Source organism: Pseudophryne corroboree, chromosome 1, assembly GCF_028390025.1.
Source record: "Pseudophryne corroboree isolate aPseCor3 chromosome 1, aPseCor3.hap2, whole genome shotgun sequence".
Lineage (NCBI taxonomy): Eukaryota > Metazoa > Chordata > Amphibia > Anura > Myobatrachidae > Pseudophryne > Pseudophryne corroboree.
In genome coordinates, this window is record NC_086444.1 from 419,280,089 (window position 1) to 419,301,961 (window position 21,873).

The window sequence follows — 21,873 nt, forward strand, 5'->3', positions numbered from 1 at the left end:
GTACAGGTGGTTGCTAGGGAATACCACACATGACAGGCAAGGGCGCCCAGGGAGAAGACAGAGAGCCAACCCACAACCTAGGGATTATGGCTCCTCAGCATCTACATCAGATACAGATTATTATGAAGGTACATCTGATACTCATAATTTTTTAGAGCAGGGAGCTGGCCGTCATACGATACACAGCCGTTTGCTAAGAAGCGGCACAGACCAAATGCGAGGAGAGTACAAACCGAAGAAGGGGACGACGCAGGCGCAATTAGATTTGGTGTTCAACCTCTCCAGTACCACCTTAGACTAAGTACAATTTAAGTTGCTTTCTAGGGGCTTATCATTCGTCCCGACATGTCAACCCGACTCCTTTCGCCACGCTATTGATCAATACAAATTTGGGAGAACCCTCCGTTTACGAGAGTTTTTTTCTGATCAACCCTCTAACACAGTCAGGACTCCATTTAGAACCAGGTCCAGTTTTGATCCTCCTTCATCTAATTCGAGCATACGCACTTTTCTTCGTCGTGTACAACAAGAGACGAAGGCTATGCCCACTAAACGTGTATTTGATAATTTATCAGCCCCTGAACGTAAGGCGTTACGTCAGTTACGTGACGCCCAACATTTAGTTTTTAGACCAGCAGATAAAGGCGGTGCGGTCGTGGTTCTAGATTGGAGTGACTATGATTATGAAGTTAACAGACAATTATCCGATACATCTACATATGAGAGATTAGACCATAATCCCATGCCCAGGATTAAGAAAAAGATTGATAATATCATCAATTATGGCCATGATCATCGTTGGATTACGGATGACCTTAGGGCATTTCTCACGGTTGATCACCCGAGATGTCCAGTGATTTATTTGTTGCCTAAAATACATAAATCACTAGTACGACCACCTGGACGACCGATTATATCGGCTGAAGGCTCTTTACTTCAACCACTAGCAAAATTCTTGGATAATTTGTTGCAACCATTGGTTCAACTAATACCTAGTTATCTACGGGATACTGGGCATTTTCTACAGAGTCTGACTGGGATTAGTATGACCAGTGACATGCTCCTAGCAACGATGGATGTGTGTTCACTGTATACGATGATACCCCATGGGGAAGGTCTTCGGGTATTAGGACAGGCATTTGAATTAAATCCATGTGTGGAATTTCCGACTGATTTCTTACTCGAACTTATTGAGCTGGTACTTTCTAATAATAATTTTCTGTACAAGGATGATTATTTTATGCAATTGTCGGGCACTGCGATGGGGTCAAATTTGGCCCCATCGTATGCTAACTTATACATGGCATGGTATGAGAAGACCTACATACAACCGCGATATGGGCACAAGATCTTGTTCTTTCGTAGATTTATCGATGATATCTTCATGATATGGCAGGGTACACAAGGGGAATTTGAGAATATGGTTGAGGAACTTAATGTATTATCCAGCCCTATTCGCTTTACAGCAACATGTTCCGTATCTGAAATCAATTTCCTTGATGTTACACTAATGGTATCAGGCTCTAAATTAATAACCACACTGTTCCGCAAAACAACAGACCGGAACTCGATGTTACAGGCTACCAGCTTTCACCCGCCAGCATTAAAGGATAGCTTACCAAATTCCCAGTACTTAAGGGCCATGAGGATTAATTCAGAAGCAGGTCTCAGACACGAACAGTGTGCTGAGATCACCTCACGCTTTTTAGAGAGAGGATATTCGGTAGACACATTACGTAAATGTCTGGAAAGAGCTACAGGCATATATGCCGGTACTATCCAAAAGAAGAAGACGACTGATAGGATGATTTTTCCTATTCAGTATGATGGTAACTCCTCTATGATTAGCAAAATTGTACATCGTCATTGGCCGACTGTGTCATCTGATGATGACTTACCATTTAAGAACACGAAGGCACCAATGATGGCGTATCGAAAGGGGGCGAATTTGAAGCAGTTATTGATGCGGCCCACTCTGTTCCCTAGGGAACCCACAGGGAAGCTGACTTCCAATACAGTGATGCAGGCCAAACCAGGCTGTTTCTCCTGTGGTAGTTGTACCACATGTCGATCTATGCAGACTGGGTCTTTTTTCAATCATCCCCATACGGGAAGGGTAATTAAAATCAGGTACCACTTGCACTGCAGATTGGATCATGTGATTTATTTACTCAAATGTCCGTGTGGATTATGCTATGTTGGGCTAACCACACGGAGCTTTCGAGACCGTATGGCGAACCACAGGTCCTCCATTCATACAGCATTGCAGACCGGGCAGACCGATAAACCGGTGGCTCGACATTTTTTGCAGGCACGGCATCAGGTGGCAAGCCTGAAATGTAGGCTTATAGATTGGATTCCACCGAGATCCACTGGGGGCGATAGAACATTGGCCCTCAAACGTCGAGAAAGCTATTGGATTCATGTATTGGATACTGTGACCCCGAGAGGTCTTAATGAGGGTAATCCCCTCAACATATTCCTATAGGCTCTGGTACGGGGTTCCGCTCGGTTGAGGGTGGTTCGTAGGTGTTATGTTCCAATTACTAGTGATTACAACTACTAGGTGACCTGTACATCTATGTTACAGTTACGTTGGTGTATTATTATATGTATATGACATATATCTCTGGGTGTATGTCCACTTGATTTCTCATGTGTATTTATGTATAACACTTAGAGTACATGTTAGTTTTGGACATCTCTCCATTTATCTGTTCATTTACTATTATTATTTATTTTTTTATTTATTATTTATGGACCATTATTATTTATTTTATTTGTATATTTAATTGTTTGTATTCAGTATATTATGGGATGTTGTGAATATGTGGTCCGCTCTTTCGGTGAACTTACCGGTCCTTGGTTTACTACACACTTACCACACACTAAGTCTAATTTATTATCTTCCATGAAACTTTCAAATCTATACTAGTAGGGGTCAGGTCTACTTGATGACCCTTAGGAGTTCCTTGAGCAATTATTCGCCAATATAGGGTCAGCTATATGGCCGGCCCTTTGTGGTGAATGTTAGGTATTATTGTTTTTTTTGTGTGATGGCAGATATTGGGTCTTATGGTTACTTATTAGAGGATAATGTGGTACCTCTATAGATAGTACATGAAGATTAAATCATACGGATAGAATCTTCATGTAGGATATACAATGGCTAGATTGAAATGTTGCCCACCTATGATAACCCTCCAATATGGTCTTTGATTTATGTTATGCTGGTACTTTGTTGATCTGCCCCTAGTTGGAGAAATGAACGTTTGACGGCGCTTCCGCCGCTGTGGAACGCACCGGAGTATCACTTCCGCCTTGGTGGAACGCACGATGACGCGACTTCCTGTCCCTGACCCGCGGGTTTGTTACCCACGGCTGTAGATGATTTATGGGGATCGTGAGACCCATGCTGGCTGTGGATTTGATCCCGCTGATGGGCACTGTGACTATAGATAATAGTCTTATGTGCCCTGGAGGATTTGTTTGGAGTTTTGTTAATAAGTTCCTGGTACCGCGTCACTTCCGGTCGGCGCGGTATTTAAGCACACTCTGGAGTTAGGAGAGTCATGCAGTCACATACATGACGTCTCCAGTCCTGAGTAAGTTGGTGATTATCCCTTAGCTTGTCTTTATGGTTAACTCTGATTATACATGTTTGTCTGAGATTGACTTTGATTTTTTTGCAGCATTGTGAATATTTACAGCTTTGGCTGCATCCAAATGCGAGGATGACTGTTTATTAGGTAATCTCCTTCTTCCATTGTTTACATATAAGGTTGACAACACATCAGCTGGTGCTGTTAGAGTGGTAATTCTAATTAGGTTCTATGCCCCTTTTGTATCCCAGCGGTATGGACAGTGAGTTCTGTGTCGCTTGTCTGAGACGTCCCTATATGATATCATATGAAATTGATATTTTATGAGGTTGGATGATATGTAAAAATCAGCAATTTATTAGGTGGAGGATATTCACATGGGTGACAATCTAATATAGTGTACACCTATTTTAATTGGTGACAATTTTTAAATTGTTTTAATATTGTGGTGTGTGGTTTCCCAGGGACCGGTGAGGCTTGTGATTTTGATTGTTATTATTGTCCTTACAGATATTTATCTTTTGTCTGCTACTACTATTGAATATTTGATCTGCTGTTTCACCGGTCTTGAGAAAGGCCTGTCAACAGGCCGAAACGTCGACATTAAAAACTACGGTGACATGTGACTGTTCTGATTGATTGGTTTCTACACAGCGAGAGTGCATCCCCACTTTGTGGACATTTTCTCTAAATAGTGGACCTTATGGTCTATTGGAAGCACCTGTGTCTATGTCTCATCTCTAAGATGTGAGTGCAGGAATATATATATATATATATATATGTATTAGAAGCCGCACTCACAAATCCTTTTCATACATCGGCTGGGGTGCCAATTCCAGAGCAAATTCCAATCCAGACAAAGTCCCAAATATATATTCAAGACATAAGGATGCACTCACCAGACTACTTCAAAAGTACAAAACGAGCCTTTAATGTCACCAGCACATACTCACAAGGTCATGGTCAACGTTTCGGCTCACCACAGAGCCTTTTTCAAGACCAGATTACCAAATGCCATCTCCCTTGCACTGATCTAAATGCATGAGCCATATATACCATCACTGTGTTCACACCCCCTCACTCACCAATTAACTCCAAAAATTGTCAACATATTGGATTAAAGATACAAACAGCACATTAGGAGCAAGCCAGCACAGATCTCTGCATATGTCTAAAAAACCAAAGCGGGCTCAAAAGATCAACTTGTTACAAGTTAAAACACCCAAAGTCTGCCGGTGGAACGCACGCCGGAATCCTCGAACGCACTTGACTTCCGGTTTAGTGCGCGTCTCTTCCTGTATCTAATCGTGTGGACCCGGTGGGACGCACATGCGGGCTGTGAAGCGCATCGCGCTTCCTGTCCAGCCTGCGTCACTTCCTTTGTGTAATACACTATCTAGTCAGCGTTGCTAGGTAACGGTCCGGCCGGCAATAGGCATTAAAGATGTCACTTTATGTATTGACAGCATACTCAAAATATAAATATCTCTTAACCATTTTCAATATCAGGGCAGATATTTCATGCAGCGTACTGGGACAGCAATGGGGTCAAATTTGGCCCCGGGGTTCGCTAATTTATATATGGCAAAGTATGAGAATGAATTTATTGTTCCAGTTTACGCTGATCAGCTGGTATATTACAAAAGATTTATAGATGATCTTTTCATGATTTGGAAGGGTACAACAACTTCGTTCTATGCTATGGTTGACGCACTCAATGGTTTGAACACCCCCATTAGATTCACTGCTAGCATTAGTAACAGCATGATTAATTTTTTGGATGTCACTGTTTTTATTAAGCCCCCCCATCTGGAGTTTACTTTGTATCGTAAACCAACTGACCATGACCTTGAAGGCTCGTATTGTACTTTTGAAGAAGTCTGGTGAGTGCATCCTTATTTCTTATATATATATATATATATATATATATATATATAAAAAAAGATACCTGTCTGGTGGTCTGCCCTCAATCTTTACACCAGGGAGGGTGCTGCTGGGAGGCGCAAGGGCTGCTGGGAGATGTAGTGTTCCCAGCTGCTGCATTGGGGGATGGGGGGCGGGGGGGGGGGGGGGTCACACATTGATGTTTTATGAGGTCGGATGATATGTAAAAATCAGCAATTTATTAGGTGGAGGATATTCACATGGGTGACAATCTAATATAGTGTACACCTATTTTAATTGGTGACAATTTTTAAATTGTTTTAATATTGTGGTGTGTGGTTTCCCAGGGACCGGTGAGGCTTGTGATTTTGATTGTTATTATTGTCCTTACAGATATTTATCTTTTCTCTGCTACTACTATTGAATATTTGATCTGCTGTTTCACCGGTCTTGAGAAAGGCCTGTCAACAGGACGAAACGTCGACATTAAAAACTACGGTGACATGTGACTGTTCTGATTGATTGGTTTCTACACAGCGAGAGTGCATCCCCACTTTGTGGACATTTTCTCTCTCTCTATATATCTATATATATATATATATATATATATATATATATATCTATATCTATATATATATATATATATATATATATATATCTATATATATATATATCTATATCTATATCTATATCTATATCTATATCTATATCTATATCTATATATATATATATATATATATATATATATATATAAAATAAGAATTTACTTACCGATAATTCTATTTCTCATAGTCCGTAGTGGATGCTGGGGACTCCGTAAGGACCATGGGGAATAGCGGCTCCGCAGGAGTCTGGGCACATCCAAAGAAAGCTTTAGGATCACCTGGTGTGCACTGGCTCCTCCCCCCATGACCCCCCTCCAAGCCTCAGTTAGGATACTGTGCCCGGACGAGCGTACACAATAAGGAAGGATTTTGAATCCCGGGTAAGACTCATACCAGCCACACCAATCACACCGTATAACCTGTGATCTGAACCCAGTTAACAGCATGATAACAGAGGAGCCTCTGAAAGATGGCTCACAACAATAATAACCCGATTTTTGTAACAATAACTATGTACAAGTATTGCAGACAATCCGCACTTGGGATGGGCGCCCAGCATCCACTACGGACTATGAGAAATAGAATTATCGGTAAGTAAATTCTTATTTTCTCTAACGTCCTAAGTGGATGCTGGGGACTCCGTAAGGACCATGGGGATTATACCAAAGCTCCCAAACGGGCGGGAGAGTGCGGATGACTCTGCAGCACCAAATGAGAGAACTCCAGGTCCTCCTCAGCCAGGATATCAATTTTGTAGAATTTTACAAACGTATTTGCTCCTGACCAAGTAGCTGCTCGGCAAAGTTGTAAAGCCGAGACCCCTCGGGCAGCCGCCCAAGATGAGCCCACCTTCCTTGTGGAGTGGGCATTTACAGATTTTTGGCTGTGGCAGGCCTGCCACAGAATGTGCAAGCTGAATTGTACTACAAATCCAACGAGCAATAGTCTGCTTAGAAGCAGGAGCACCCAGCTTGTTGGGTGCACACAGGATAAACAGCGAGTCAGATTTCCTGACTCCAGCCGTCCTGGAAACATATATTTTCAGGGCACTGACAACGTCTAGCAACTTGGAGGCCTCCAAGTCCCTAGTAGCCGCAGGCACCACCAATAGGTTGGTTCAGGTGAGACGCTGAAACCACCTTGGGGAGAAACTGAGGACGAGTCCTCAATTCCGCCCTGTCCGAATGGAAAATCAGATAAGGGCTTTTTCAGGATAAAGCCGCCAATTCTGACACGCGCCTGGCCCAGGCCAGGGCCAACAGCATGACCACTTTCCATGTGAGATATTTTAACTCCACAGATTTAAGTGGTTCAAACCAATGTGACTTTTGGAACCCAAAACTACATTGAGATCCCAAAGTGCCACTGGAGGCACAAAAGGAGGCTGTATATGCAGTACCCCTTTTACAAACGTCTGAACTTCAGGGACTGAAGCTAGTTCTTTTTGGAAGAAAATTGACAGGGCCGAAATTTGAACCTTAATGGACCCCAATTTCAGGCCCATAGACAGTCCTGTTTGCAGGAAATGTAGGAATCGACCCAGTTGAATTTCCTCCGTCGGGCCTTACTGGCCTCGCACCACGCAACATATTTTCGCCAATTGCGGTGATAATGTTTTTGCGGTTACATCCTTCCTGGCTTTGATCAGGATAGGGATGACTTCATCCGGAATGCCTTTTTTCCTTCAGGATCCGGCGTTCAACCGCCATGCCGTCAAACGCAGCCGCGGTAAGTCTTGGAACAGACAGGGTCCTTGCTGGAGCAGGTCCCTTCTTAGAGATAGAGGCCACGGATCCTCCGTGAGCATCTCTTGAAATTCCGGTTACCAAGTCCTTCTTGGCCAATCCGGAACCACGAATATAGTGCTTACTCCTCTCCATCTTATCAATCTCAGTACCTTGGGTATGAGAGGCAGAGGAGGGAACACATACCCTGACTGGTACACCCACGGTGTTACCAGAGCGTCTACAGCTTATTGCCTGAGGGTCCCTGGACCTGGCGCAATACCTGTCGAGTTTTTAATCATGTGGAAGACTTCTGGGTGAAGTCCCCACTCTCCCGGGTGGAGGTCGTGCTGAGGAAGTCTGCTTCCCAGTTGTCCACTCCCGGAATGAATACTGCTGACAGTGCTATCACATGATTTTCCGCCCAGCGAAGAATCCTTGCAGCTTCTGCCACCCTGTCTGTTTACGTGGGTGACTGCCGTGATGTTGTCCGACTGGATCAACACCGGCTGACCTTGAAGCAGAGGTCTTGCTAAGCTTAGAGCATTGTAAATGTCCCTTAGCTTCAGGATATTTATGTGAAGTGATGTCTCCAGGCTTGACCATAAGCCCTGGATATTCCTTCCCTGTGTGACTGCTCCCCAGCCTCGCAGGCTGGCATCCGTGGTCACCAGGACCCAGTCCTGAATGCCTAATCTGCGGCCCTCTAGAAGATGAGCACTCTGCAACCACCACAGGAGGGACACCCTTGTCCTTGGTGACAGGGTTATCCGCTGATGCATCTGAAGATGCGATCCGGACCATTTGTCCAGCAGGTCCCACTGGAAACTTCTTGCGTGGAATCTGCCGAATGGGATTGCTTCGTAGGAAGCCACCATTTTACCCAGAACCCTTGTGCATTGATGCACTGAGACTTGGCTCGGTTTTAGGAGGTTCCTGACTAGCTCGGATAACTCCCTGGCTTTCTCCTCCGGGAGAAACACCTTTTTCTGGACTGTGTCCAGGATCATCCCTAGGAACAGAAGACACGTCGTCGGAACCAGGTGCGATTTTGGAATATTGAGAATCCAATCGTGCTGCCGCAACACTACCTGAGATAGTGCTACACCGACCTCCAACTGTTCCCTGGATCTTACCCTTATCAGGGAATCGTCCAAGTAAGGGATAACTAAAATTCCCTTCCTTCGAAGGAATATCATCATTTCGGCCAATACCTTGGTAAAGACCCGGGGTGCCGTGGACCATCCCTACGGCAGCGTCTTAACTGATAGTGACAGTTCTGTACCATAACCTGAGGTACCCTTGGTGAGAAGGGTAAATTTTGACATGAAGGTAAGCATCCTTGGTGTCCCGAGACATCATGTAGTCCCCTTCTTCCAGGTTCGCAATCACTGCTCTGAGTGACTCAATCTTGAACTTGAACCTCTGTATGTAAGTGTTCAAAGATTTTAGATTTTAGATTTAGAAACGGTCTCACCGAGCCGTCTGGCTTCGGTACCACAATAGTGTGGGATAATACCCCGTTCCCTGTTGCAGGAGGGGTACCTTGATTATCACCTGCTGGGAATACAGCTTGTGAATGGCTTCCAAAACTGCCTCCCTGTCAGAGGGAGACGTCGGTAAAACCGACTTTTGGAAACGGCGAGGGGGAGACGTCTCGAATTCCAATTTGTACCCCTGAGATATTACCTGAAGGATCCAGGGGTCTACTTGCGAGTGAGCCCACTGCGCACTGAAATGTATTGAGAACGGGCCTCCACCGTGCCTGAGCTTGTAAAGCCCTAGCGTCATACTGAGGGCTTGGCAGAGGCGGGAAAGGGTTTCTGTTCCTGTGAACTGGCTGATCTCAGCAGCCTTTTTCCTCTCCCTCTGTCACGAGCAGAAAAGAGGCACCTTTTGTCCGCTTGCCAACAAAGGACTGCGCCTGATAATACGGCATCTTATTTTGAGAGGCGACCTGGGGTACAAACGTGGATATCCCAGCTGTTGCCGTGGCCACCAGGTCTGAAAGACCGACCCCAAATGTCCCCTTTTTAAGGCAATACTTCCAAATGCCGTTTGGAATCCGCATCACCTGACCACTTTACTGGTGGAATTGGACAACGCACTTATACTTGATGCCAGTCGGCAAATATTCCGCTGTGCATCATGCATATATAGAAATGCATCTTTTAAATGCTCTATAGGCAATAATATACTGTCCTTATCTAGGATATCAATATTTCCAGTCAGGGAATCCGACCACGCCAACCCAGCACTGCACATCCAGGCTGAGGCGATTGCTGGTCGCAGTATAACACCATTATGTGTGTAAATACATTTTAGGATACCCTCCTGCTTTTATCAGCAGGATCCTTAAGGGCGGCCATCTCAGGAGAGGGTAGAGCCCTTGTTCTTACAAGCGTGTGAGCGCCTTAACCCCCCTAGGGGGTGTTTCCCAACGCACCCTAACCTCTGGCGGGAAAAGGTATACTGCCAATAACTTTTTAGAAATTATTATCGGGGGAAACCCACGCATCATCACACACCTCATTTTATTTCTCAGATTCAGGAAAACTACAGGTAGTTTTTCCTCACCAAACATAATACCCCTTTTTGGTGGTACTCATCAGAAATGTGTAAACATTTTCCATTGCCTCAATCATGTAACGTGTGGCCCTATTGGAAATCACGGTTGTCTCTTCACCGTCGACACAGGAGTCAGTATCCGTATCGGCGTCTGTATCTGCCATCTGAGGTAACGGGCGCTTTAGAGCCCCTGACGGCCTATGAGACGTCTGGACATGCACAAGCTGAGTAGCCGGCTGTCTCATGTCAACCACTGTCTTTTATACAGAGCTGACACTGTCACGTAATTTTTCAACAGTACATTCACTCAGGTGTCGACCCCCTAGGGGGTGACATCACTATTACAGACAATCTGCTCCGTCTCCACATCATTTTTCTCCTCATACATGTCGACACAAACGTACCGACACACAGCACACACACAGGGAATGCTCTGATAGAGGACAGGACCCCACTAGCCCTTTGGGCTGCACACAGGCACATGTCACTTTGGAAACTGACACTGCGGTTGGCAGTGTGCAGCACTATGTCACTTTATCCATTCCTATGAAGAAGATAGTCGAAACAGCTGTCGGAATGTTAAGTATTCATTGATTTTTTCATGCTGCTACCATTATGTGTGCTATATGCTTGCTGCCTTTTTTAAAGAAATTTCTGAACAAGTAAAACACCTTTTTGCATTCAAGCCGTGTGCTGGTTCTTCTGGGTTTAATCGCTTTGGTGGTTATCCTTGGAATTTTTTCTATATGATCACACTAACCGTGCACCAGCATTCTGTCTATATATAAGTGAGAAGCGGCTGCTTTTGTGGATTTGTATATATATATATACATACATATACACACAGGGATAACCTTATATAAGTGTTTTTCCCTTTATAGCTGCTGTATGTTTTAATACTGCGCCTAATTAGTGCCCCCCTCTCTTTTTTTAACCCTTTCTGTAGTGTAGTGACTGCAGGGGAGAGCCAGGGAGCTTCCCTCCAACTGAGCTGTGAGGGAAAATGGCGCCAGTGTGCTGAGGAGATAGGCTCCGCCCCTTTTCCGGCGGCCTTATCTCCCGTTTTTCTGTATATTCTGGCAGGGGTTAAATGCATCCATATAGCCCAGGAGCTATATGTGATGTATTTTTTGCCATGTAAGGTATTTTTATTGTGTTTTATTGCGTCTCAGGGCGCCCCCCCCAGCGCCCTGCACCCTCAGTGACCGGAGTATGAAGTGTGCTGAGAGCAATGGCGCACAGCTGCGGTGCTGTGCGCTACCTTATTGAAGACAGGAACGTCTTCTGCCGCCAATTTTTCCGGACCTCTTCGCTCTTCTGGCTCTGTAAGGGGGCCGGCGGCGCGGCTCCGGGACCCATCCAGGCTGAATCTGTGATCGTCTCTCTGGAGCTAATGTCCAGTAGCCAAGAAGCCCAATCCACTCTGCACGCAGGTGAGTTCGCTTCTTCTCCCCTTAGTCCCTCGATGCAGTGAGCCTGTTGCCAGCAGGTCTCACTGAAAATAACAAACCTAATCTAAAACTTTCACCAAGAAGCTCAGGAGAGCCCCTAGTGTGCACCCTTCTCGTTCGGGCACAGAGATCTAACTGAGGCTTGGAGGGGGGTCATGGGGGGAGGAGCCAGTGCACACCAGGTGATCCTAAAGCTTTCTTTGGATGTGCCCAGACTCCTGCGGAGTCGCTATTCCCCATGGTCCTTACGGAGTCCCAAGCATCCACTTAGGACGTTAGAGAAATATATATCCCACATTTTGGGGTTTAAGTTAGTTACCGGAGGTATCGGGAGCGATGCCAAACGCCCAATTAAATCCCCCCTTAGTGCAACATTTCATTGAGCATGAAACATGTACTGTATGTATATATAAATGTCAGGAATTCCAGCTAAGCCCACGTGGTGGATGCAAGAAGCAAAATTATGTTTGAAGACAAGCTTTATAAAGCAGATACCCACCCGTCTGTAGGAAGCGTCTGCATAGTTTCTTACATTCTTCTTCAGCAAGGATCTCCGATGAATCTAACCAAGAATAAGTGGAGAAGCAAAATGTATATTATACAGAACCTACATCAATTCCATAACTGTAATATCCTGGAAAGGACAATGTACAACGTAGAAACAGTAAGCCCTCCACCCTCTAACACACTGACTCTGCTTGCGTTGGATACAGGATCACAGTACTGAAATGATTCCCACCCGTGACTTCTGCTACCTGCAGTGCGTTTCCCTACCCATGCCCCAGTTACTTACGCATGACTTCTATTGTGTACTGAACTTAAGCTCTAATTCCTGGTACTGTGAAATGTTTATGTTTTTTCTGTACCGTATAGCATGCATTTTGTCACACCATATGAATAAAAGTTGATATCATAGGGGTCGATTCTATTCGGCAACTTAAGAATAGCGCCGGGAATTAGCTCCCGACGCTATTCAATTCAGCTCCAGTTAAGTCGGCGATGTCCCGTTCTCGCCGACTTAACAGGTAGTTTTGTCGGGAGAACGGGCATTCTCCGACTTAACTACCCGCGGCGATGCTGATTCCCGACAGAATCAGCCTTGCGCCGGCCGCGAGGCAGCACTTTTGTCGGGTTACTTCTCTCATCCCCCGGGGATGAGAGAAGAATTCCCGACAATTGCGGGTCACTAGCAGCCGAATTGAATAGCGTCGGGAGCTAATTCCCGGCACTATTCTTAAGTTGCCGAATAGAATCGACCCCATAAAATGTTCAGGCATTTCAGATATGCAATGACATTGATTAAACAAATATTTAATCAATGTCATTGCATATCAATGTCATTTAATTTTTAAAATTAAATGAGTTTTGCTTCAATTATTTTGTAATGTGAAGCTTATCCTCCTATACTCTAGAAATCAGCCATGAAAGACATGCCAGTCAGTCTACCCAGTCACACCCACACCTTCCCTTCATCTCCTGATCTCTCAACAAGACTCTCTCCTTTTCTTGCCTTCTTAAATCTGCCTCGCTCCTGCCTTTAACACACCATGAAATATACATCTATCATGCCATCTCTAAGACTTCTCCCATGCTGCTCCCACTCAGCCTGACCAGACTCTCACTAAGCTTCAAATCTGACAAGTGCTTTCAATAAACCCATCTCTTTACTAAGCCTAACCTCACATAATACTTCCTCAGTGTGTACCATCAGATGTAGGGGGATGTTCAATTACAGTCGGAAGTTCCGACGGGGCGGAAATACGTCACTTTCCACCAATAGTCGGAACTTCCCGACACTTCAAAATTCAATTGGATTGCCGTTTCTCCACCGTCGGAAATTCCGACAAGTCGAAAAACAGATGGATGAGCGGAATCTCTGCTCATGCATGTATTTTCGACCCCGCCGCGGTCGAAAACAGTCCGTTTTCGACCATTCCTTTTCGCCCATAAGAGAGGGTGGAAATTAATGGTCGGGATGAGAGGGGAAACAGGCGGAAACGGCCCGCTATTGAATACTGAAGTGTCGGATCCTCTCCGTCGGAAAGGATCAGACTGTAATTGAATATACCCCGTAGTCTCAATTTCCACTCTGCATTTCACTAGCTTCTATCTATACCTTTACTGCACCAGACACAAACTCCCCCATCAGCTATTTTGCTCCACATTAAATTGTAGAGTTTATTAGAATGGTTTATTAGAACTGGTCCCCCTGTCACCCGGCTCCATAGCAGTGCATGCTAATATGGACAAAATTGTCCACATTGGCCTGCATGTATAAGTGACCCGGCACCAACGATGAATGAGTCTCTCCCCCCCGGCCCCCCTATTCCTTCTCTCCCGCAGTACAGCCTTGTCTCCTTCCGGCTGCAGGGGGGAGGAGGAGCACGGGGACTCCCTGCACACGTCACCTCCCGGGGCTGGGAGGTGACGGAAGCCGCCACAAACCCTGTCCTTCGGACCATCACTGATCGCAGGACACACCTGGCATCGCTTTGCGATACTAATCGCATATGTTAGTACATATGTGATTAGTGATAGTACATCCCGCACTCAGTGTGAGAGAAATGACACTCAGAGCGGAAGACAAGTTACACACTGACTGGACGACACACAGAGTCTCTTCTCTCTGGCTGAGAGAGGCTACTGCTGCAGCTGTCTTGACTCATTAAACTGTGAGTGATGATTCGAGTCACTGTGTTGAGTTAGAGTCAGCAGCCATCTCTAGTGCACATGCGGCAAAGGCCAGTACATACTGGCAGAGATGTGTGCTGAGCGATCTGTCACAGACGCATAGCACAGAGCACACATCTCTCCCCCCGCTCAGAACAGCGCGATGTGTGCTGAGCAATGGGGCGGACGAGGGCGCTCATTTCACCCAGCGGCTGAAATGAGCGATGTGCTAGATTGAGTCCGCAATTAGGCCAATCAAGCGCCGGCTGGGGGGGGGGGGTATACACATGGAGAGATCTGTGCTTAACTTCTAAGTAATCTAGCCAGATTGTTAAGGCCCCCATGCACTTGTGCGATGCCCCGCGATGTCAGTTCAGGTGCGATGAAATCGCACCTGAACTGCCAAAGTGATTACCATGCGATAGATCGCATGGTAATCACATGATGGGCGCGTCACCACCGACTGGGAGCGGCCAGAGTGGATGCCCATCACACATCGCAGTGCGATATATAGCATGTATTAAAAAAAACAAAAACATGCGATCGCACTGCAAGAAATATTATGTGCAGCACATACTATCATGAGACGCATCATTCGAGCGGCATGCCCGTGCATCGCGTCTCATGGTACCCTAAATGTGAATACAATCCTTCGATTTCTTTCACAGATGGGGTTAAAATCGAAGGATTGTACCGGATATCTCACAAGTGTATGGGCACCATTAGAATTTAAGCACAGATCTGTCAAGGAGCACACACCAACAGCTGCTGCAGCCTCCGGCACTACGGGCACATCACCGGGACCCATTCGGGGCCAGGGCAGGGGGCGGCGGGGTCTCACCTCTGAACAGATCATACCAGGCTTTCTTGCTCCTCTGGTGCTGCACCCCGTTCAGGTGCTTCTTTCGGTTGTGCAGGTTGTCGTGGAACGAGCGGTCACAGTAGTCGCACATATACCGGCGGCCCATTGTCTCCCTCTGCCCGCAACACCGGCCGCTCTACCCTGGTCCTCCGCAGATTCCGCACCTGTACTACACACGCACACCGCCCCTTACCGGGCACCAGCAGTGACACAGAGTTACGTGCAGCAGTAGCACACAGTTACACGTTACCGGGCGGCCATGCATATGCAGGTAAGATACGCGGCGCTGTGCGTGACCCTATGCAACGTATTTACAAACAGCATCTTCGTTCCACGGAGACCAGCAGTCACATGACGGGAAGGCCCCTGATTAACGTCACTTCCGGTCGAGAATATTAGCTACAGCTGCTGCTGGGTACAGGCAGGGTCACCATGCTGAATACCGTATACCGCTCGCTGTTCCGCCGCACCTCTACCTTCACCCTCACCATCGTGCTCGGCGTGGTGCTGTTCGAGCGGGCATTTGACCAAGGAGCGGACGCGTTATTTGAGCACCTGAACCGAGGGGTGAGGACAGCGGGGTGACCGGGGAATGTCAAGGGCACGGGGCGGTGTGTGTTGCGGGGCCGGCTACGAAGGTGTCAGGGTAGCGTCTAGTTTCGAGGTGTCAGACCCGGTATCATCTACTTGTCATGCATTTCCTTCCCAGCCGTGATGTGCACATCTCCTCTGCCCACTGCCCCGGTGTATTCTTGTGTGTACTGTGTATCTGCATATGTGCGCTGCTGCTGTCTTGCTTTTCTCCAGGATGCCTAAACTACTGCATTTATCTGTATTGCGCAGCGTCAGTGAGGGGTTGCCTAATATACATCAGGGTCTGCAGGGGTGGCCCTTTAACCTTCACAAGTGCTCCGCATTAACCTTAAGTTCAGTAATAATTTAAATAAGGGATACATTTAATCAAAGAAAGAGACTCCTATCTGCAGTAACATGTCAGGCATATTAAACAGGTGTTTCAAGTTGTAACATACACATCTAACCATAAAGCAGGGGTACGTGTCACCTGTTGTCAGAGTCCTAAATGCTAGTAACAAACACATGTATTAGTTGAAGGATTGTAGTTAGTGGTGTCAGAACATAGAGATTAATGTTGTAATATAGAATAATCATTAGAAAACTGGGTTATGCTAAACTGAAACTTTGCACACCTTAATTTTCTATTTGCTTTTCTTCTAGAAAATGTGGAAACACATCAAGCATCAGTATGAGCAAGAAGAGTAAGACGATGACTTCATTTGTCCAGAACAATTTTGGTCGATAGTCCTGGGTCAGATCCTTCAGAGGACAGCAAAATGGCTGATAATTTGTTTCTAACACTGGGGACAGAACTGTCACATTTGATCGACATTGAGTAATAAAATGTGAATGGAAACCTTTATGTCCCTTCATTTTGCTGCTATGGATTATGGAGTTTAAAAAAGATGGGTACTAGTTATTAAATAAAAAATGCAATACATTTATGTGTCTACTGCTCAATTTGTCTTCCTTTCATGCTTGGTTACAGATGGTAAATGGTGACATTCTCCTGAAAAACCTAGACATAGACAACATGACTGTTGAATAGTGCTGGGAATTGGCTCCCGGCACTATTGAGTACAGCGCAGTTGTAAGTCAGAATGCCCGTTCTCCCAGACTAAACAAGGTGTTTTGTTGGGAGAACCGGCATTCTCTGACTTAAGTGCCGACGCACCACTGTTTCCGCTGCGCTAAGGGCAGAAATCAGCATGGCGCCTGCACTTTTGTCAGATTTATGCTCGTACCCCTCCTGGAGTGTGAGAAGAAATCCTATCATTGAGTGTCACAGGGTCCTATATTGAATAGCCCGGGAGCTAATTCCCAGCGCTATTCAGCTGTCCACGAATTGAAGCATGCACATTGTGAATGTAAATACAGAATTTCTCTGACGTCCTAGTGGATGCTGGGGACTCCGTAAGGACCATGGGGAATAGCGGCTCTGCAGGAGACTGGGCACAGCTAAGAAAGATTTAGGACTACCTCGTGTGCACTGGCTCCTCCCACTATGACCCTCCTCCAGACTTCAGTTAGAATCCTGTGCCCGGCTGAGCTGGATGCACACTAGGGGCTCTCCTGAGCTCCTAGAGAGAAAGTATATTTTAGGTTTTTTATTTTACAGTGAGATCTGCTGGCAACAGACTCACTGCAGCGAGGGACTAAGGGGAGAAGAAGCGAACCTACCTAACTGGTGGTAGCTTGGGCTTCTTAGGCTATTGGACAACATTAGCTCCAGAGGGATCGACCGCATGGAACCGGCCATTGGTGTTCGGTCCCGGAGCAGCGCCGCCGGCCCCCTTACAGAGCCAGAAGCAAGAAGAATCCGGAAAATCGGCGGCAGAAGACATCAGTCTTCACCAAGGTAGCGCACAGCACTGCAGCTGTGCGCCATTGCTCCTCATACACACTTCACACTCCGGTCACTGAGGGTGCAGGGCGCTGGGGGGGGCGCCCTGAGAAGCAATAAATACACCTTGGCTGGCAAATATATCACAATATATATCCCCAGAGGCTATATATGTGATAAATACCCCTGCCAGAATCCATAAAAAAGCGGGCGAAAAGTCAGCCGAAAAAGGGGCGGAGCTATCTCCTTCAGCACACTGGCGCCATTTCTCCCTCACAGCTCCGCTGGAAGGAAGCTCCCTGGCTCTCCCCTGCAGTCTACACTACAGAAAAGGGTAAAAAAGAGAGGGGGGGGGGCACTAAATTTAGGCGCAATATACATATAGCAGCTATAAGGGGATATAATTTAGTTAATCCCTGATTTATATAGCGCTCTGGTGTGTGCTGGCATACTCTCTCTCTGTCTCCCCAAAGGGCTTGGTGGGGTCCTGTCTTCTGTCAGAGCATTCCCTGTGTGTGTGCGGTGTGTCGGTATGGCTGTGTCGACATGTTTGATGAGGAGACTTATGTGGAGGAGGAGCAGGTGCCTATAAATGTGTTGTCACCCCCTGCGGGGCAGACACCGGAGTGGATGGACTTGTGGAAGGAATTACGCGAAAGTGTCGACTCCTTACATAAAAAATTTGACGACATGCCAAATGCGGGGCAGCCGGCTTCTCAGCCCGTGCATGCCCAGACGTCTCAAAAGTCATCAGGTCTCTAAAACGCCCGCTACCTCAGATGGCAGACACAGATGTCGACACGGATACCAGTGTCGACGACGAAGAGACTAATGTAATGTCCAATAGGGCCACTCGTTATATGATTGAGGCAATGAAAAATGTTTTACACATTTCTGAGGTGACCCCAGGTACCACAAAAAAGGGTATTATGTTTGGGGAGAATAAACTACCAGTAGTTTTTCCCCCTTCTGAAGAATTGAATGAAGTGTGTGAACTAGCGTGGGCTTCCCCCGATAAAAAATTGGTAATTTCAAAAAAATTACTAATGGCGTACCCTTTCCCGCCAGAGGATAGGTCACGTTGGGAAACACCCCCTAGGGTGGATAAAGCACTTACGCGCTTATCAAAAAAGGTGGCACTGCCATCCCAGGATACGGCCGCCCTAAAGGAACCTGCTGACAGAAAGCAGGAGGCTCTCCAGAAAGCTATATATATATATATACACACACTGGTATTATACTGAGACCAGCTATTGCCTCAGCATGGATGTGCAGTGCTGCAGCTGCATGGTCAGACTCCCTGTCAGAAAACATTGACACCCTAGACAGGGACACTATATTGCTAAACGTAGAGCATATTAAAGACGCTGTCTTTTACATAAGAGATGCACAGAGGGATATTTGCCGGCTGGCATCAAAAATAAGTGCACTGTCCATTTGTGCCAGGAGAGGGTTATGGACCCGGCAGTGGTCAGGTGATGCAGATTCTAAAAGGCACATGGAAGTTTTGCCTTATAAGGGTGAGGAGTTGTTCGGGGATGGTCTTTCAGACTTAGTGTCCACAGCAACAGCTGGGAAGTCAGCATTTTTGCCACATGTCCCCTCACAACCAAAGAGAGCACCGTATTATCAGGTGCAGTCCTTTCGCCCCCAAAAGAGCAGACGGGGTAGAGGCGCATCCTTTCTGCCCAGAGGCAGAGGTAGGGGAAAAAAGCTGCAGCATACAGCCACTTCCCAGGAACAAAAGTCCTCCCCCGCTTTTTCTGCTAAGTCCGCCGCATGACGCTGGGGCTCAGCAGGCGGAGCCAGGTACGGTGGGGGGCCGTCTCAAAAACTTCAGCAATCAGTGGGCTCGCTCACAGGTAGATCCCTGGATCCTTCAAGTGGTATCTCAGGGGTACAGGCTGGAATTCGAGACATCCCCCCCCCCGCCGTTTCCTCAAACCAGACGTTGCCGTTCGGCCTGTCCACGGCACCGAGGGTATTTACCAAGGTAATGGCCGAAATGATGATACTCCTTTGGAAAAAGGGAGTTTTAATTATCCCATACTTGGACAATCTCCTGATAAGGGCGAGGTCCAGAGAGCAGTTGTTGGTCGGTGTATCATTATCTCAGGAGGTGCTATACCAGCACGGTTGGATTCTGAATATTCCAAAGTCTCAGCTGGTTCCGGCGACACGTCTACTGTTCCTGGGGATGATTCTGGACACAGTCCAGAAAAAAGTGTTTCTCCCAGAGGAGAAAGCCAAGGAGCTGTCATCTCTAGTGAGAGGCCTCCTGAAACCAAAACAGGTGTCGGTGCATCATTGCACGCGAGTCCTGGGAAAGATGGTAGCTTCCTACGAAGCGATTCCATTTGGCAGGTTCCATGCCAGAACCTTTCAGTGGGACCTGTTGGACCAATGGTCCGGATCGCATCTTCAAATGCATCGGTTGATATCCCTGTCTCCAAGGACCAGGGTGTCTCTGCTGTGGTGGCTGCTGAGTGCTCATCTCAGAGAGGGCAGCAGATTCGGCATACAGGACTGGGTCCTGGTGACCACGGATGCCAGCCTTCGGGGCTGGGGTGCAGTCACACGGGGAAGAAACTTCCAAGGACTTTGGTCAAGTCAGGAGACTTCCCTACACATAAATGTTCTGGAACTGAGGGCCATTTACAATGCCCTAAGTCAAGCAAAGCCCCTGCTTCAAAACCAGCCGGTTCTGATCCAGTCAGACAACATCATGGCAGTCGCCCTTGTAAATCGACAGGGCGGCACAAGAAGCAGGACGGCGATGGCAGAAGCCACAAGGATTCTCCGATGGGCGGAAAATCACGTGTTAGCACTGTCAGCAGTGTTCATTCCGGGAGTGGACAACTGGGAAGCAGACTTCCTCAGCAGGCACGACCTCCACCCGGGAGAGTGGGGACTTCATCCAGAAGTCTTCCAACTGATTGTAAACCGTTGGGAAAAGCCACAGGTGGACATGATGGCGTCCCGCTTAAACAAAAAGCTAGAAAAATATTGCGCCAGGTCAAGAGACCCTCAGGCGATAGCTGTGGACGCTCTAGTGACACCGTGGGTGTACCGGTCGGTTTATGTGTTCCCTCCTCTTCCTCTCATACCCAAGGTACTGAGGATAATAAAGAAAAGAGGAGTAAGAACTATTCTCATTGTTCCAGATTGGCCAAGAAGGTCTTGGTACCCGGAACTTCAAGAATTAATCTCAGAGGACCCATGGCCTCTGCCGCTCAGACAGGACCTGCTGCTGCAGGGGCCCTGTCTGTTCCAAGACTTACCGCAGCTGCGTTTAACGGCATGGCGGTTGAACACCGGATCCTAAAAGAAAAGGGTATTCCGGAGGAAGTCATTCCTACGCTTATTAAAGCTAGAAAACATGTAACCGTACAACATTATCACCGCATATGGCGAAAATATGTTGCGTGGTGTGAGGCCAGGAAGGCCCCAACGGAGGAATTCCAGCTAGGTCGATTTCTGCACTTCCTACAGTCAGGGGTGACTATGGGCCTAAAACTGGGTTCCATTAAGGTCCAGATTTCGGCTCTGTCGATTTTCTTCCAAAAAGAACTGGCTTCACTGCCTGAAGTTCAGACATTTGTCAAGGGAGTGCTACATATTCAGCCTCCTTTTGTGCCTCCAGTGGCACCGTGGGACCTCAACGTGGTGTTGGGTTTCCTAAAGTCACATTGGTTTGAGCCACTCAAAACCGTGGATTTAAAATATCTCACGTGGAAAGTGGTCATGCTTTTGGCCTTGGCTTCGGCAAGGCGTGTGTCAGAATTGGCGGCTTTGTCATGTAAAAGCCCCTATTTGATTTTCCATATGGATAGGGCAGAATTGAGGACTCGTCCCCAGTTTCTTCCTAAGGTGGTATCAGCTTTTCACTTGAACCAACCTATCGTGGTGCCTGCGGCTACTAGGGACTTGGAGGACTCCAAGTTACTGGACGTAGTCAGGGCCTTGAAAATTTATGTTTCCAGGACGGCTGGAGTCAGGAAGACTGACTCGCTATTTATCCTGTATGCACCAAACAAGATGGGTGCTCCTGCTTCAAAGCAGACTATTGCTCGCTGGATTTGTAGCAC

General features: G+C 46.8%; 2 protein-coding genes across 2 annotated transcripts in view; one reads left to right on the plus strand and one right to left on the minus strand.

Annotated features, from left to right (window-relative positions):
* Nucleotides 1-15,692, minus strand: part of ZMAT5 (zinc finger matrin-type 5) — a 45,810-nt gene extending 30,118 nt beyond the window's left edge. Inside the window, exons 1-2 of the mRNA XM_063913360.1 lie at nucleotides 15,346-15,692; nucleotides 12,334-12,396 (exon numbers count right to left, since the gene is read on the minus strand). Of these exons, the coding sequence (XP_063769430.1) occupies nucleotides 12,334-12,396; nucleotides 15,346-15,472 (190 nt within the window). The 5' untranslated portion in view covers nucleotides 15,473-15,692. The remainder of the gene's footprint in view (nucleotides 1-12,333; nucleotides 12,397-15,345) is intronic.
* Nucleotides 15,693-15,729: 37 nt separating this feature from the next.
* LOC134889244 (cytochrome b-c1 complex subunit 9) lies at nucleotides 15,730-16,882 on the plus strand. Its single transcript, XM_063913361.1, has 2 exons — nucleotides 15,730-15,933; nucleotides 16,603-16,882. Exons 1-2 carry the CDS (start codon nucleotides 15,799-15,801, stop codon nucleotides 16,645-16,647), a joined length of 180 nt encoding a protein of 59 aa, XP_063769431.1. The 5' UTR covers nucleotides 15,730-15,798; the 3' UTR covers nucleotides 16,648-16,882.
* Nucleotides 16,883-21,873: the final 4,991 nt, after the last annotated feature.